This window comes from Phyllobates terribilis, unplaced genomic scaffold (genome assembly GCF_046119375.1).
Source record: "Phyllobates terribilis strain yellow unplaced genomic scaffold, ASM4611937v1 Scaffold_2__4_contigs__length_985480577, whole genome shotgun sequence".
In the NCBI taxonomy this organism is placed as follows: Eukaryota; Metazoa; Chordata; class Amphibia; order Anura; family Dendrobatidae; genus Phyllobates; species Phyllobates terribilis.
In genome coordinates this window covers 269,674,931-269,691,801 of record NW_027362762.1, presented here as the reverse complement: position 1 = coordinate 269,691,801, position 16,871 = coordinate 269,674,931, and the positions used below count along the sequence as shown (strand labels likewise).

Genomic DNA, 16,871 nt, shown 5'->3' with positions numbered 1-16,871 from the left:
TGTCTATCTGTCCCTGTTTCTGCGTGTCCAGACCAGACTCCGTCTCTGTCTGGAACTCCTCTCTCTAACCCTGCCTCAGCCCCAGTTTATGTAGGGGAAGTTCTTCCCCTCCCAGGACTGGGCAGGAGGTGTGGCATGCTTAGGATTCCTGCCCAGGAGACCTCCCACCTGCTCACAGACGTAATACTACTATTACTGTGGAAACCAGACCCGTGGGGTGCCACACCTGTCCTTAGCAGTGGTTTCCTAGCAGCTATTTTACCATGAAGGCCGGCTGCACAAAGTCTCCTCTTAACAGTTGTTGTAGAGATGTGTCTGCTGCTAGAACTCTGTGTGGCATTGACCTGGTCTCTAATCTGAGCTGCTGTCAACCTGCGATTTCTGAGGCTGGTGACTCGGATAAACTTATCCTCAGAAGCAGAGGTGACTCTTGGTCTTCCTTTCCTGGGGCGGTCCTCATGTGAGCCAGTTTCTTTGTAGCGCTTGATGGTTTTTGCAACTGCACTTGGGCACACTTTCAAAGTTTTCCCAATTTTTCGGACTGACCTTCATTTCTTAAAGTAATGATGGCCACTCGTTTTTCTTTACTTAGCTGCTTTTTTCTTGCCATAATACAAATTCTAACAGTCTATTCAGTAGGACTATCAGCTGTGTATCCACCAGACTTCTGCACAACACAACTGATGGTCCCAACCCCATTTATAAGGCAAGAAATCCCACTTATTAAACCTGACAGGGCACACCTGTGAAGTGAAAACCATTTCCGGTGACTCCCTCTTGAAGCTCATCAAGAGAATGCCAAGAGTGTGCAAAGCAGTAATCAAAGCAAAAGGTGGCTACTTTGAAGAACCTAGAATATAAGACATATTTTCAGTTGTTTCACACTTTTTTGTTAAGTATATAATTCCACATGTGTTAATTCATAGTTTTGATGCCGTCAGTGTGAATGTACAATTTTCATAGTCATGAAAATACAAAAAAAAAATCTTTAAATGAGAAGGTGTGTCCAAACTTTTGGTCTGTACTGTACGTAAATTATAATATTTGAGAGAGGCTTATTTTTGGTCTTTATTTTCATTGAGGCTTCCCCGGAAAAGGAATAAACAAACCTCCCGTGTCAAGTTAGCAACAAGTGTATATGACATTGAACATGAACCAGGTCAGATGAGTCTTTTATAGTGGTTTCTAATAATAACGAGAACCACAACTCACATATGATCAGATCTTACATGACTATGAAACTTTACGGTGAATTGTTTGTGCAGTGTAGACTGGTAAACTAGAATTTACAGTGTAAATGACAAATTAAGGAGGTATAACAGCCATATAGTGAAATGCATTGCGGCTTATGGCCTGATGGGTGGCCATACAGCCGTATTGAAGGAATGTTTCCAAATACCTTTTAACAGCTTATTAATTAAAACCATTACGTAACACTACTGACCTACCAAACAAGATGGTCAAAATTGTGCTGTTCAATCCATGTCTGTTCAGAAATCACCGTGAAAGCATTACATGTGTCTGGTAATCCTCTATGAATATAACAATATTGCTATCCTTTCAGGCAGCTAAACGTGGAATTCTTTCTTCTGGACGTGGAAGAGGATCACACATGAGGGGTAGAGGAACTTCACGAGGACGAGGCAGAGGACGAGGCCGAGGCAGAGGCCGTGGAGTCCCAGTTCATGCTGTGGTAGACCACCGGCCAAAAGCTTTAGAGATCTTTGGGTTTAGTGAAGGTGATCGGGAAGATCTCCTTCCTCACTTTGCAGTAAGTCAGACAGACATGTGGAGATGCAGGCGTATTAACATTGTTTTTGGAACACGTCACATGGGTTTTAAATTGTAGCATAATGTATACAATTAACAGCTTGTTTAATTTACAGTTCATAATATCCTGTCCTACCCCTAATATCAAATTGTACATATTTTTTAAGAATTTGGAATAATTTTTCTTTAAGTTGTATTCTGGTTTTATACAATCATTATAATCAAAATTTAATTTATCTTCCTATAGAAAAAAAAAAGTAAAACCTCTAATATCTTAATGGCCTATGACGTGCATTGTTGTCATAGGTCTGCTTCATGCTCGGCATATGTTACATAGCCTGCATCTGTCTGTAACTGCAAAAACCAGCTCACAGCTCCATGCACAGAGAAAGAAAGATCAGCACAAATGTGTTATTATTTTTTTTATATGTATGCAATATTCTTAATTTTTTTTTTTTAACCACTAAAATATAAAAAGAACTTTTCTAAGTTTAGTATCGCCATAATCCTACTGTCATGTAGAATCATATTTCAGATCGTTTTTACTGGAGAAAGAGTGGCGTAAAAACAAAACTTAAAAGCAATGGCGGATTTGCATTTTTGTCACCACTTGGATTTTCTCCCAAGTCTGAAGGAGCCAAATTTCTATCAAAAGTCAGGTCCAAACCTCCATGTTGTGCGCTCCTGGGATGCAGAGCAGGATCCCACAACCTCCCAACCTGGCAAAGCGCAGGATCTGGCTTCGTATCATGACATCTCTCTGCGGGATTGGAGTGTCGCTCTCCTTACCAGAATTTTGCACCTGACTTTGTGTAGAAAACTGGATCCTGTAGGGGGAGGCAACAGGAGGAATTCTGGGTGGGCATTTTTTCTAATTTTATTTAGTGAAATCGCCTGTCTGCGAAGCCACAAAAAGATAGTTATTCTTTTAATAGGGCTATTGTGTTTGTGCAGTTCCCATGTTGGCCAGCAGGCTGCGCTGTAGGCTGATAAAACATGTTTTGCTTGCTATTGCCTCATTGGGAATGTGGATGATACATTTGGTGCATAGAGATAAAAGCGGAGTATCACTTGGATCAATAATGTTGCTTCATCTATTCGTGGCTCTTTCTGTAGGTGTATTCCTCCAGATAGACCACAAATACTGCCTACAGGCTTATTATAAAAATAATCCCGCTTGCAATGAGTGTATAGGGTGTTATGGGATGAGGATTCAGGCAATTTGGTACTTTCATCTCCGTTATGTCACATAAATGTGCTGCATGGGATTCTAACCCTTGATTATTAGTAGCATAATATGTTTGTGATGCATTCCCCTTCAGAAGAGGTTAAATCGGATCCTTTACTGGGGTGAACCAAGTATAGAGGAACGCTAAGATGGATGTACGATTTCTGTTATACGTGTTCAAGTATCAAAAAGTTATCGTTCAAAGATGGGAAAGAGCTCCACAATGTAACGTGCCTAGTTGTACGGCTGTCATCAGTCATCTGGGAGATTGAGGCGGCAGATGAGACCGACCCTGCCGTATCTTAGTATTCTATTTAATTGCCTTCTCCTGTTCCTGACATGGCCAATTGCCATGCGTTTTTTTTTTTCTCCTATCTATAACATTTTTATTTTTCTGCCCATATACACGTATGAGGGCTTATTTATTGTGGGACAAGTTGTACTTTTAATTGACACCATTAATTTACTACATAGTGTGCTGAAAATTGGGCAAAAAAATTCCAAGTGTGGTGAAACAACAAAAAAATAATGTAATTCTGACATTGCTTTATGGGAATTGTTTTTACAGCGTACATTGTCTTGTATGAATGACTTGGCACCATGATTGTCCAGATCAATACGATTAGTGATGCCAAATGCGTCCAGTTCTTTTTTAAAATTATTGTAACAATGGAAAAAAAAACACGGAAATTTATAAAAAAAAAAAAAAAAAGTTTTGATTGTCATACCATTTTCCAAGACCGTAATGTTTTTGGTTAATGGAGCTGTGCGGGGGCTTATTTCTTGGTGGGGAGAGACAGTGATTGTATTTATTCCATTTTGGGATAGATATAACATTTTTATGGCTTCTTACTGCACTTTTTGTAATTTTGCAGTGATTAAAAAATAGCATTTTTTTTTTTTCCCCCACTTTACGATGTTAACTGATAGTCGATTGATTTTAGATTTTGATAATTCAGACTTTTTTATTTCTTTTTTTTGTGAGGGCGGACTGGAGGTGGTTTGGATTTGTATGTGATTTAAGTTTTCTTTTTCTAAAACTTGTGACAGTCACGTAGGTCTTCAACAGACCCCTGGCTGACACAGCCTCTTATCGGAGACGTGATCGCTGGGCTGCTCATGGGTGCATAGAATAACACTCCCCCATACCAGCGCACCAGTAATGGTGGAGATTGGAGATTGCCAGTGTTGTTTAACAGGTTAATGATGACTGGCGGGGGGGCTTTTAATGGCTGTGTGGCAGGACCTGCCTCTATCTGCTGGGTATTGTGCAGGCTCAGCCTGTGAGCCTGCTCCCGACTTGAGCAATTCGTGTACAGCAAATGTCGGGAAGGAGTTAATCGCACCTTATAATAGACTAGACTTTATTTTGTAATGTTCGTGGCTCTGTAGTGATGTTCTTATACAGGAAGCACATCCGTCAGAGAATTCCCCATAATCTACTGGAGCGTTGGAGTTTTGATTCACTGCATATTTGCACTTTTCGTTATAGCAATTTGGAGATATTGAAGACTGCCAGATAGACGACTCCTCTCTCCGTGCGATCATCGCCTTCAAAACCAGAGCAGAAGCCGAGGCTGTAAGTGTCCATCGTCCAGGAGCTCGTGATAGCTTTCTTCACTTAATCCATCACTCATAACTATTCATATTGTTCACCTGTAAATGTGTACTACATGCCGCCTTCTGGCTACTTATCCGGGTCCATGTCACTAGGGTCCCTCAAAATGCAATATGTCATATGCTGGAAAGGAGTTTCACTGCAAAGTAAATAGTATTGGCCCTGAAATAATTATTAACCCACTACTTGCTGCTGTATGCTGCATGGTGTGTGACATGAGCGTTGCATGCTACCACAGTACAGGTTCTTACTAATGTAACAAGACGTTTTGCACCTCCCAAACAATTAGTAGTGTCATAGACAATCCAAGTCAGAGATGTTTTCATGCACTCATTCATTAGCCGTTCATGCAGGATGTTACCCCAAATCCATGGGAATTGTGTGTTTTTTTTACTATACATTTCTTTTCTAGACCCATTTTGATTTGCAAATGTATTTTATACACGACGAAGGGAGCGCTCTGTTTTGGGAGGGGAGCTATTTACATCTGGGTGTCATCTGCTTTCCACCAGTATTATTCTTAAAAGTTAAAAAAGATATTCTCCTATATGAAAGGTGGGAATCTGTGTAGTAAATTTGTCAAGCTTTTATGTAGGAAAATGTTTGTTTTAAGACTTTTTCCAATTTGATACCTCATTTGAGTCCCTCTGATACATGGATATTCTAAAAGATGAAAAAAAAAAAAAAGATGAGTATTTGAAATTCAAAAAGCTGCGTATTTTCCTGTGGACATTGAGGAGTTAACTTCAGTTTTCCAAGCTTGCCCTGTATGATCTTCTGATTAGGCCATGAGCAGGAGACTTGTGAGCTGCATGGTAAAGAGGCCTTTAAATATATCATAAATTTATATGTAGAGATTTAAAATTTATATGGCCGGACTCCAGTATCACACAATTCATGGCCGGCTGCTGTTGAACATGTAATTGTTTCTACATTTCACATTATGCTGTACTTTAGGAGCATGCTATAAATCTTGGCTGACTGTCCCGGTTATTTGGGTATGTTGCTAACACTGATTTATGTTGCTTCATGTTACTTTAATTTGAGCATACAATTTCCAAAGCAGCCGCTTTGTGCAGCTGGCACCGAGCAAGATCTGAGTACTTTAATACTACCTCTCCTCAGTTTTCAATTACCCAGGCTGTTCTTCAAAGGTTATTTGTCTTTCCAGGAACCGCAGGTCACACTGCTGATTCCTTTCCCATTTTGCCTTTTTTATTGCAAATAAGTGCTGTATTAATCTGTCCTGGTTATCCGGGTGCTGCCGCTCATGTGTTTACACGATATGTCACAAAAGCATCCGGTTTCTTCTTAAAACCAGATTTTATCCTTTAGAAACCAGTATGTATACATTCATCTTGTGAAGTGCATGTTTCCTACCCTTGACTATTCCTTCTGTTTATGTGATAATTTAGGCTGCAATCCATGGAGCTCATTTCAAGGAACAGAACTTAAAACTAGCTTGGAGTAAACCAATAACAAGCCCAAGTATCACAGAAGTGGAAGATGTAGAGCCAGAAGAGGAAGAAGTAAGTCTTTTACAATGACCTCTTCCAAGGATACCTTACATGCGAATCACTTGTGGTTTTTATGCAATATACATGTACATAGCAGTCTGTGCTCTCCTACACAGAAGACCACCACAAGAACATACTCCGCTGTGTGTGAAATAGAAATATATATATATATATATATATATATATTATACACAATGCTCAAAAAAATAAAGGGAGCACTTAAACAGAATATAACTCCAAGTAAATCAACCTTCTGTGAAATTAAACTGTCCACTTAGGAAACAACACTGATTGACAATCAATTTTGCATGCTGTTGTGCAAATGGAATAGACAATAGATGGAAATTATTGCCAATTATCAAGGCACACTCAATAAAGGAGTGGTTCTGCAGGTGGGGACCACATCTCAGAACTAATGCTTTCTGGCTGATGTTTTGGTCACCTTTGAATGTTGGCTGTGCTTTCACACTTGTGGTAGCATGAGACGGACTTTACAACCCACAGGAGTTGCTCAGGTAGTGCAGCTCATCCAGGATGGCACATCAATGCGAGCTGTGGCAAGAAGGTTTGCTGTGTCTGTCAGCGTAGTGTCCAGAGGCTGGAGGCGCTACCAGGAGACAGGCCAGTACACCAGTAGACGTAGAGGGGGCCGTAGGAAGGCAACAACCCAGCAGCAGGACCTCTACCTCCGCCTTTGTACAAGGAGGAACAGGAGGAGCACTGCCAGAGCCCTGCAAAATGACCTCCAGCAGGCCACAAATGTGCATGTGTCTGCACAAACGGTTAGAAACCGACTCCATGAGGGCACGATGTCCACAGATGGAGGTTTTGCTCACAGCCCAACACCGTGCAGGACACTTGGCATTTGCCACAGAACACCAGGATTGGCAAAGTCGCCACTGGCGCCCCGTGCTCTTCACAGATGAAAGCAGGTTCACACTGATCACATGTGACAGAGTCTGGAGACGCCGTGGAGAGCGATCTGCTGGCTGCAACATCCTTCAGCATAACCGGTTTGGCAGTGGGTCAGTAATGGTGTGGGGTGGCATTTCTTTGGAGGGCCGCACAGACCTCCATGTGCTCGCTAGAGGTAGCCTGACTGCCATTAGGTACCGAGATGAGATCCTCAGACCCCTTGTGAGACCATATGTTGGTGCGGTTGGCCCTGGGTTCCTCCTAATGCAGGACAATGTCAGACCTCATGTGGCTGGAGTGTGTCAGCAGTTCCTGCAAGATGAAGGCATTGAAACTATGGACTGGCCCGTCCGTTCCCCAGACCTGAATCCGATTGAGCACATCTGGGACATCATGTCTCGCTCCATCCACCGACGTCACGTTGCACCACAGACTGTCCAGGAGTTGGCGGATGCTTTAGTCCAGGTCTGGGAGGAGATCCCACAGGAGACCATCTGCAACCTCATCAGGAGCATGCCCAGGCGTTGTAGGGAGGTCATACAGGCACGTGGAGGCCACACACAATACTGAGCCTCATTTTGACTTGTTTTAAGGACATTACATCAAAGTTGGATCAGCCTGTAGTGTGTTTTTCCACTTTAAATTTGGGGGTGACTCCAAATCCAGGCCTCCATTGGTTGATAAATTTGATTTCCATTGATGATTTTTGTGTGATTTTGTTGTCAGCACATTCAACTTTGTACAGAACAAAGTATTCAATGAGAACATTTCATTCATTCAGATCTAGGATGTGTTATTTGAGTGTTCCCTTTATTTTTTTGAGCAGTGTATATACATTTTCTTTTATTTCTTTTTTTATAGTGTCAGGAGTATACGTCATAAGCATATACAGTGTGTTTGCACCTGAAATGTAGTTTTGAAGAAGGCTTTAGGCAATCGATCATGGATATGGTTGTCTCCATGTACATGATCAGCTGCCCATGTAATATACTAGCTGTTTCCCATGTGGTCAGACTCCTGTACACTGGGGCACATTTAGCTATTTACAACTTCCCCTGCTCTTAGTTGGGAGAGCTGCACTAATAAAGTAATAACTGAAATGTTAGAACATATTATAAAGCTAAGATTAGTAAAGGAGCTTAAGGGGTACTATGTAAAAAATGGAGACCATTAGGACTACACAGTGTTAGAGTGGATGGACTTATATCTCCACAACCCACTTAAAGAAATTTTGCATAAAGCAAACTAGAAAACATTATACCCCCAAATTCTTACATAAGATTAAAAAGCAGGACAACTCAAATGCCCAAAACCTTCTGCATCTTCTTTAACAATGCAGGAAATGAAGATTCCTTTGGGTGGGTGTTATGTCTGCACTTAGAGATAATTTGGGTCATAGTAGCTCTTTGTCTACTTTATTATATATGGGAACAATGGAAGACTACAATGTTCAAGGCAACAACAAAAACTGAGGTAATATAGTGAATATGTTGTAGACATATTCAGTGTCCGCAAACTATGCCACAAGTGATCCAGTGGAAACCATGAGTAAGTGATATGATCTGCTCTGGAAAGACTCATTTTAAAGGAAATATGATTGAAAATGATTACAAATTGGTGAAGTTTGGAAGGTCTCTTGAAAATATGTCTAATTTTTTGTGCTTAGTGGTGAGGGTGGTGTTGGGTTGGGGTTCTTGTACGCTCTCTATGGACTTGAGGTTTGCTTAATATTTAGGCATGATTTTATAATAAAGGAAAGTTTAATTCTATTAGAAAAGTTGGCTGATTAATTTTAAAAAAGAGTTTGTCCTGCGGAGTAATTTTAAACGGTTTTCAGTATTAAAGATGTTGGTTCACTTTCTAATGGCATCATAGATTTCTGGTAATGGCCATTATTGCCCCCTACTGTAATTGTGGTACAACTGTCCCAAATGCTGAGCAAGACCGCGGTGAGGGAACAAGGGTTAATCGGCATGAATAGGTTGGATGACAGACCCAATAGAAGCTATAGCGGGGTCACTGAGCTTTCTTAGAAACACACTCACATAAGAGGTTTTTGTTTTTTTACTTTGCAGTTTACAGAAGAGACTGCTGTGGACGACTCTTTGCTGCAGGATGATGATGAGGAGGAAGAAGAAAATGAGTCTCGTTCTTGGAGAAGATGATTTCCCTGGCCTTCCTGATTGAGCTCTCGATATCTGGACTGATGTTTAGTAGAACTAAGGTTCTTTTCTGTGGGATGTTTTCCCTGCATTTCTGTGTGCTAGGAGATGCTGGACAATTGGTTTGAACAGCTAACTTCAGACTGGAAAGCCTTCTGTAGTTGTCACATTTCAGTAAATGATTGCATAACGCATCATCATAGACACATATGCAATGGTTTTATTACATACACTTTGCCGAGTGTACAATTTAGTTTATTTTTTAATTTAAGGACCTTGTGAAATGCAAGTAAATTTTTCCCTAAGAAAAGAGTTTGCTTTAAAATCTATAAATGTTTTCTGACATGAGTAGATGACGGCTAACCATGATCTCTCAGTTGTTATGTATTCATAATGCATAGTGTAGGCTTTACTATGTAGTAGCCTTTTTGTTCAGCTCACTTTGTGTACGTAATTTATGTATTGGGTTTTAATAACATTGTACAAATGCTTTGCAAATAAGTCCGTGTGACTTAAGTATGTAAAAAAAAAAAATAAAGTGGAATGGTCCAAGAAAGACGAAAACAATAATAAATATCCAACTCTGTTGACAAATCAAATGGCAAAAAAAGAAAATATAGAAGAAAAAAAAAGAAAAAATAACTAACCATTCCAGTTGTTTTAGCTGTAAAGAGTTTATGCTGTTATGATGAATTAAACCTCTGAATTTCCATGTGCAACATTTTCTGATCTGCAAAGTACGTAGTCTTGATATCGTGACCTAGTGCCTGCTCTGAGGCAGAGACGTGTAATGTACGGCCACAATCCACCCGAACAGAGGAAAACGAGACCGAAAGAAGAAAACAAGGTGTTGGTGAGTAACTTCTTTGTGATTTATCAACTTTGAGTATTTAATGGGAACATGTTAGATAAAAACTGTCCGTGTCAAATAGATGATCTCTCCTCTCCACACCTCCATATTACTAAACTGATAAACTGCTAACTCAAAGGAAGATGTTGCCTAATATTTCCTTATGGTTACTTTCTCCCTACTTCCAGGGCAAGGAAAGTACAGAAAATAGTGCTTTCTGGTTCCTTATAAATAAATTGTCCTTCAGAAAGGATGTCTTTTTCTGGGAGGCAGGAGATTTGATATTTTGTATGCTTGACTAAGGATTACGTCACTGGGTCAGATTTTATCGCCAAGTATAAACTGGTATTCGTTTTTAATAACTTACTCCACGATCATCAGAGACATCTTATCAGGCAGTCGCACCACTGTGACATATTGCCATCTCAGTGTTTGGGACTTGCCCTACGCTACCAGTTTTCATGTTAATACTGCACATCAGTCTCAGTCCAGGGCCACCTTTTCATAACCAAGGGAAGATGATTAGTTTCGCCTGAAATATAAAAATAACGTTAGAAGTTTCTAACATACTCAAATCTTCAGATCATCTGACTGTTTTCCCTCTAGATATATCATCTATCAAGCCCCCCCCCCCTGCTGTTTTTTTTTTAATATAGCATCGGGAATGGCATGTTAAAACTAGAAGTAAAAATTTGGGATGCTACTTACGAAGACCATCAGGAATGTGACATCCAAATGTTCTTTTCACTTGTAGATTTTCGACTTATAGTCTTAATACATGGTCTGCTGCATGTACTCTCTCCAAAAAAAGGTAATGTGTACTTCACTGATATTTTGTATTATATTTTTGCATTGTTTTTTTTTTTTTTAAAGTCTGTCCATACATGTTAGAAATCTATCAGCCAAACATTCAGCAGACAGCAATATCTACCGATTTCCCCAAAATAGTTGAGAGGCCCCATAAACATTCTGGCCGAATCTGGCGTTTTGGCCAACGTTCATCTAGTTTGGATGAATGTGGGCATGGATTATGCATTCCTTTTTCCTTGTCTGTGTCCTGTTTTGAGAATCTCAAGTTATATTTCTCAAAGTATACATTTAAAACCCATGAGGACATATGGCTGAATATGGGGTGAGCGTCCAGCGCATTTATGCATTACACAATTTAAATTGACAGCCACAAATTAAGACTTTCCAAAATCTTCAAAGCTTCTTGTTGGTAAGGGAGACCAGCTCATAGCTGATGAACTTGTAATACAGAGACTTTCTTTTTTTTTTGTAGTGATGCAAGAAAGAATAGTGCTAGGATGGGAACTGATGTTGGGTTCTCTAAGCATAATGTTCTCTATCAAACATGGCTACAGCTAAAAAGTTTTCTTTGCTGAACAGCATAGGTAGACTAAATGTGTGACCGTACACCCAAGAAGAAGAATATATATATATATATATATATATATATATATATATATATATATATATATATATATATATATATACGGTGTGTGTGTGTGTATATATATATATATATGTGTATATAGATATATGTGTATATAGATATAGATAGATATATATACAGTGGTGGCCAAAAGTATTGGCACCCCTGCAATTCTGTCAGATAATACTCAGTTTCTTCCTGAAAATGATTGCAATCACAAATTCTTTGGTATTATTATCTTCATTTAATTTGTCTTCAATGAAAAAACACAAAAAGAATTGTCCTAAAGCCAAATTGGATATAATTCCACACCAAACCTAAAAAAGGGGGTGGACAAAATTATTGGCACTGTTTGAAAAATCATGTGATGCTTCTCTAATTCGTGTAATTAACAGCACCTGTAACTTACCTGTAGCACCTAACAGGTGTTGGCAATAACTAAATCACACTTGCAGCCAGTTAACATGGATTAAAGTTGACTCAACCTCTGTCCTGTGTCCTTGTGTGTACCACATTGAGCATGGAGAAAAGAAAGAAGACCAAAGAACTGTCTGAGGACTTGAGAAACCAAATTGTGAGGAAGCATGAGCAATCTCAAGGCTACAAGTCCATCTCCAAAGACCTGAATGTTCCTGTGTCTTCCGTGCGCAGTGTCATCAAGAAGTTTAAAGCCCATGGCACTGTGTCTAACCTCCCTAGATGTGGACGGAAAAGAAAAATTGATGAGAGATTTCAACGCAAGATTGTGCTTATGGTGCATAAAGAACCTCGACTAACATCCAAACAAGTTCAAGCTGCCCTGCAGTCCGAGGGTACAACAGTGTCAACCCGTACTATCCGATGGCGTCTGAATGAAAAAGGACTGTATGGTAGGATACCCAGGAAGACCCCACTTCTTACCCCGAGACATAAAAAAGCCAGGCTGGAGTTTGCCAAAACTTACCTGAGAAAGCCTAAAATGTTTTGGAAGAATGTTCTCTGGTCAGATGAGACAAAAGTAGAGCTTTTTGGGAAAAAGCATCAACATAGAGTGTACAGGAAAAAAAAGAGGCATTCAAAGAAAAGAACACGGTCCCCATAGTCAAACATGGCAGAGGTTCCCTGATGTTTTGGGGTTGCTTTGCTGCCTCTGGCACTGGACTGCTTGACCATGTGCATGGCATTATGAAGTCTGAAGACTACCAACAAATTTTGCAGCATAATGTAGGGCCCAGTGTGAGAAAGCTGGGTCTCCCTCAGAGGTCATGGGTCTTCCAGCAGGACAATGACCCAAAACACACTTCCAAAAGCACTATAAAATGGTTTGAGAGAAAGCACTGGAGACTCCTAAGGTGGCCAGCAATGAGTCCAGACCTGAATCCCTTAGAACACCTGTGGAGAGATCTCAAAATGGCAGTTTGGAGAAGGCAACCTTCAAATATCAGGGACCTGGAGCAGTTTGCAAAAGAAGAATGGTCTACAATTCCAGCAGAGCATTGTAAGAAACTCATTGATGGTTACCGGAAGCGGTTGTTCGCAGTTATTTTGGCTAAAGGTTGTGCAACCAAGTATTAGGTTGAGGGTGCCAATACTTTTGTCCGGCCCATTTTTGGAGTTTTGTGTGAAATGATCAATGATTTGATTTTTGCTTCATTCTCTTTTGTGTTTTTTCCTTGCAAGCAAATTAAATGAAGTTAAGAAGACCAAAGAATTTGTGATTGAAATCATTTTCAGGAAGAAACTGAGTATTATCTGACAGAATTGCAGGGGTGCCAATACTTTTGGCAACCACTGTATATATATATATATATATATATATATATATATATATATATGTGTGTGTGTGTATATGTATGTATATGTGTGTGTGTGTGTATATGTATGTATGTATATATATATATATATATATATACACAGGGTGGTCCAAAAGTAGGTGGACAGGAAGTGTAATAAGGTTATGAAGGGGGAGATTTATCAAACATGGTGTAAAGTGAAACTGGCTCAGTTGCCCTTAGCGTCCAATCAGATTTCACTTTTCATTCCTCACAAAGTTTATAGTCGAAAACCAAAAAGTGTCAGTGATTTGAAAAATTACATAAGAGATGCATTTCAAGAAATTAATACCCAAAGAGACTTGTGCAAAAAAGTTTGTCGAAGCGTAAGAGGCAGACTTCAAAGCTGTGCAAATTGTAATGGAAAACAGTTTGAGCACCTGCGTTGATAAAATTTAAGGGCTTTTGTATTATTGTTCAGAATAAAATTTAATTGTCAATGTTATGCTTGTGTTAGTAAATATAATTTTATACATAAATCAAAATAAATGTTATTATTTTCTGGCCACCTACTTTTGGACCACTCTGTATATCTATATCTAGATATATCTATAGATATATATAGATATCTATATATATAGATATATATAATTATTTTTATCCATAGATAAATATTTATCTAATATTTAATTCTCCACTTTTTTCTCTCTTGCAGGTTGACCCTCCTGTTTTGATGGTATTCCATAAAACCACTAGCAGCATACACATTTGCACTATTAAACAGTTGACTTTCCATGTTGTCTGACACAAGGGACCTGTATGTTAGTTAAAAAAAATATACATATTTCATTCCTACTTTCTCTGCAGTCCTCAATGCAGCAATGCATATCACTTAAACAATTCACATGTGTATCTTTATCACTTAGAGCAGTGTTCCCCAACTCCAGTCCTCAAGGCCCACCAACAGGTCATGTTTTCAGGATTTCCTTAGTATTGCCAAAAGGTGATATTTAGAATAAAACACCTTTCTAAGGCAGCAAATTCTTCTCTTAAATATAATGGGCAGCCCCAGCCTGGTGGTGGTACTATTTAAAGCTCAGGTGTGCAGTATACAGCCAAGCACGCTATGAAGGAAGTATAAATCAGTTAGATCTTTAGGAATAGGAGTGTGTGTACACTGATATTTTAGGAAGACGAGATCAAGTAAAGAATACTTATCTGATACACAGAAAAGTGCCTTAATTAAGGAGGTTAAACACATTGTATACATCCAAGACATTGTTCTTCAGTGGGCTAATGAAGCCGTACATATGCACACATTAAATGCATAGGTATACATGTTCAGAAAATATGAACATAGTGTTTCATGTGCAGCTTTTTTTTTTATCAGGTATACAACTCAAGTGGGTGATAACTTTGAATGTAGCTGGGCTTCTATAAAATAGTTGCATAGTAAAAATTGGATCCCCCCCCCCCAAAAAAAACATCTTAAAGGATATTCCAGTCCACTGGATGGGTTGTGAATGCAACATCGGCGGGGATTCAGCAACTAGTTGTCCCACCCAGAAATGGCACTGACTTAAATGGTGCACTGTTTGTCTTTCTGCTATTGCCATGGAACAAGGAGGCGCATACTTTTTTGGGAGCGTGATTTTTTTTTTATTTTTTATATAAATTAAACTTTTTTATTCCACTCAAAAACCTAAAGAAGTGAACATATGAAAGCAACACCTTTTTGAGTTTTTTTTTTTTTTTTTTTATTCATTCAACCATGATGTATTTGTACATTGTTGACATCCTATCCACAGCCTGGAATGGCTGCTTGCACTTAACAATAACTTACATGCAACTCTACATCAATCAAAGTACTCTTATGATATAGTGCCTTTTAGAGGAGTTTTCCCTTTTGAGACATTTATGGCATACCCAAGGATATACTATAAATGCCCAATAGACCCTCATCTAACTCAGGAATGGGGTCCTGGTTCTGTTACCATCCACTATGAATGGAGGTAATCATGCATGTGTGGCTTCCTGCATACATTTGCACTGGAGTTCTGAGCACACTGATCTGTGTGTTAATTATCTAAATGTTTTGTCTTAAGATCCTTTAACTTGTCATGTTTGTATTAACTGTTCATATTGGACAATCGGTTGTACGTACCATAGGTCCTTATTGTAGAAACAATCTCCGGTTTTTCCCTCCTAAGGAAGGGAGCTTTTAATGTATGGAAATCACACAATATATTTATAATGCTTTTGTAGCAACCTTTTATACATTATGATGGTTCTCTGTCCCTTTTATGACAGCCTAACACCTTAACCCTGTCATTTATGTTGTGATCTTTAGGCCACTAAACACTATCAGTATTTGGTCAGTATTTTTTCTCAGGAGTGGGTGATAAATGCAGAATTGGTGACTTGATTTCATTATACCTTTTCTCTGATTGTTCCTTATCTGATTTTGGCTCCCACTCCTGAGAAAAAATACTGACCAAATACTGATAGTGGGGCCGTGGCCTAATGGTGAGATCTGCTCAGATAATCACCAGGGTATGGTTTTATTTTAGGAAATGCACATCTCTGAATTGTGCGCAGAGTCTGCTTTTCTAGAATTGTCAAATGAAAAGACAAAGGGCAACAAAGACAGTTAAAACTTAGCTGAGGACCAACTAGTGTGTCAGCAGACTTTTTTTTTAAATGCAGCATGACTGACAATATTATTACCAATGTCCATATTTACCATTTTGTGGATAAGCTACAATTATTGTATGGAATGGAATACTTCCTCCAAAAATCTGCACAAAAGTTTCTTTCAGGTATGCAATAAAAATTGTTAACCACATTAAATCAAGTTGCACATTATACAGGTACATTTCTGTACCAAACAAAACATGAAAATAAAAGCAGATGTCTGTTTTAATGTTTTAAACATTTTTTTGTTTGTTGCTTTTCACATTTTTCCTAACCAAATAAAAGTATTTTTTTCCCACCCCCAAAGAGTGTTGTTTCTTTTTTTTTTCTTGTACGTTTAGGTTTGTGAAGAAGAAAAGTTTTAGAGTTGCAAAATATGACCTGTAAATGTCAATTTATGATGAGTGTTGTTATAACTAGCCAGCACAAAACATTGACCCAGTTGTAGGCTTATTAGGCGTCCGCTGAGAGAGCTCAATAAAAGGTGGGTGAGCATATTTGGAACCTGATCCCAGACATGTTTGAACCCTGAATTCTGTGGCTTTACATACCAGGTCATAAAAAAGGTCCTTTTAGAAGATCTTGAAATGAGGTAAATACAAACTCAAATAACACATAACAAATGTCATACTATAATAAAAATACAAAAACTAAGACAAAATGCAGAAGCCGTTTGAGGAAAATTTAAAAGGGTTGTCCACTACTATTAATAATAGGCCATTCTATTTTTATGTTGAAAATAAGTAACTTTATAAATACCTTGCTTTGCAGTTGCTGCCTGTGAGTGACGCTATCGCTGACCACTCACAGGCATCACGTGACCCCCGGCTGCAGCCGACTCTGACATCTGCTGATGTCACGTCAAGTTCCGGCTGCAGCTGGGGGTGACTGACTTCTGCGTTCCACGGTGGCTGGTGGGCTGTGGGAGGGG

The 16,871-nt window shown here is 39.1% G+C and overlaps 1 protein-coding gene across 3 annotated transcripts in view; it reads left to right on the top strand.

The window, feature by feature from the left end:
* Window positions 1-16,182, top strand: part of RBM26 (RNA binding motif protein 26) — a 109,537-nt gene extending 93,355 nt beyond the window's left edge. The window contains exons 17-22 of one of the 3 annotated variants that reach the window (XM_073664088.1): window positions 1,565-1,771; window positions 4,491-4,577; window positions 6,032-6,145; window positions 9,124-10,063; window positions 10,815-10,871; window positions 13,962-16,182. In XM_073664088.1, coding sequence (XP_073520189.1) covers window positions 1,565-1,771; window positions 4,491-4,577; window positions 6,032-6,145; window positions 9,124-9,213 — 498 coding nt within the window. In that variant the 3' untranslated portion in view covers window positions 9,214-10,063; window positions 10,815-10,871; window positions 13,962-16,182. Of the gene's footprint in view, window positions 1-1,564; window positions 1,772-4,490; window positions 4,578-6,031; window positions 6,146-9,123; window positions 10,673-10,814; window positions 10,872-13,961 lie in introns of those variants that run through there. The other 2 variants (XM_073664090.1, XM_073664089.1) reach the window with 2 other exon arrangements.
* The last annotated feature ends 689 nt before the right edge of the window (window positions 16,183-16,871 follow it).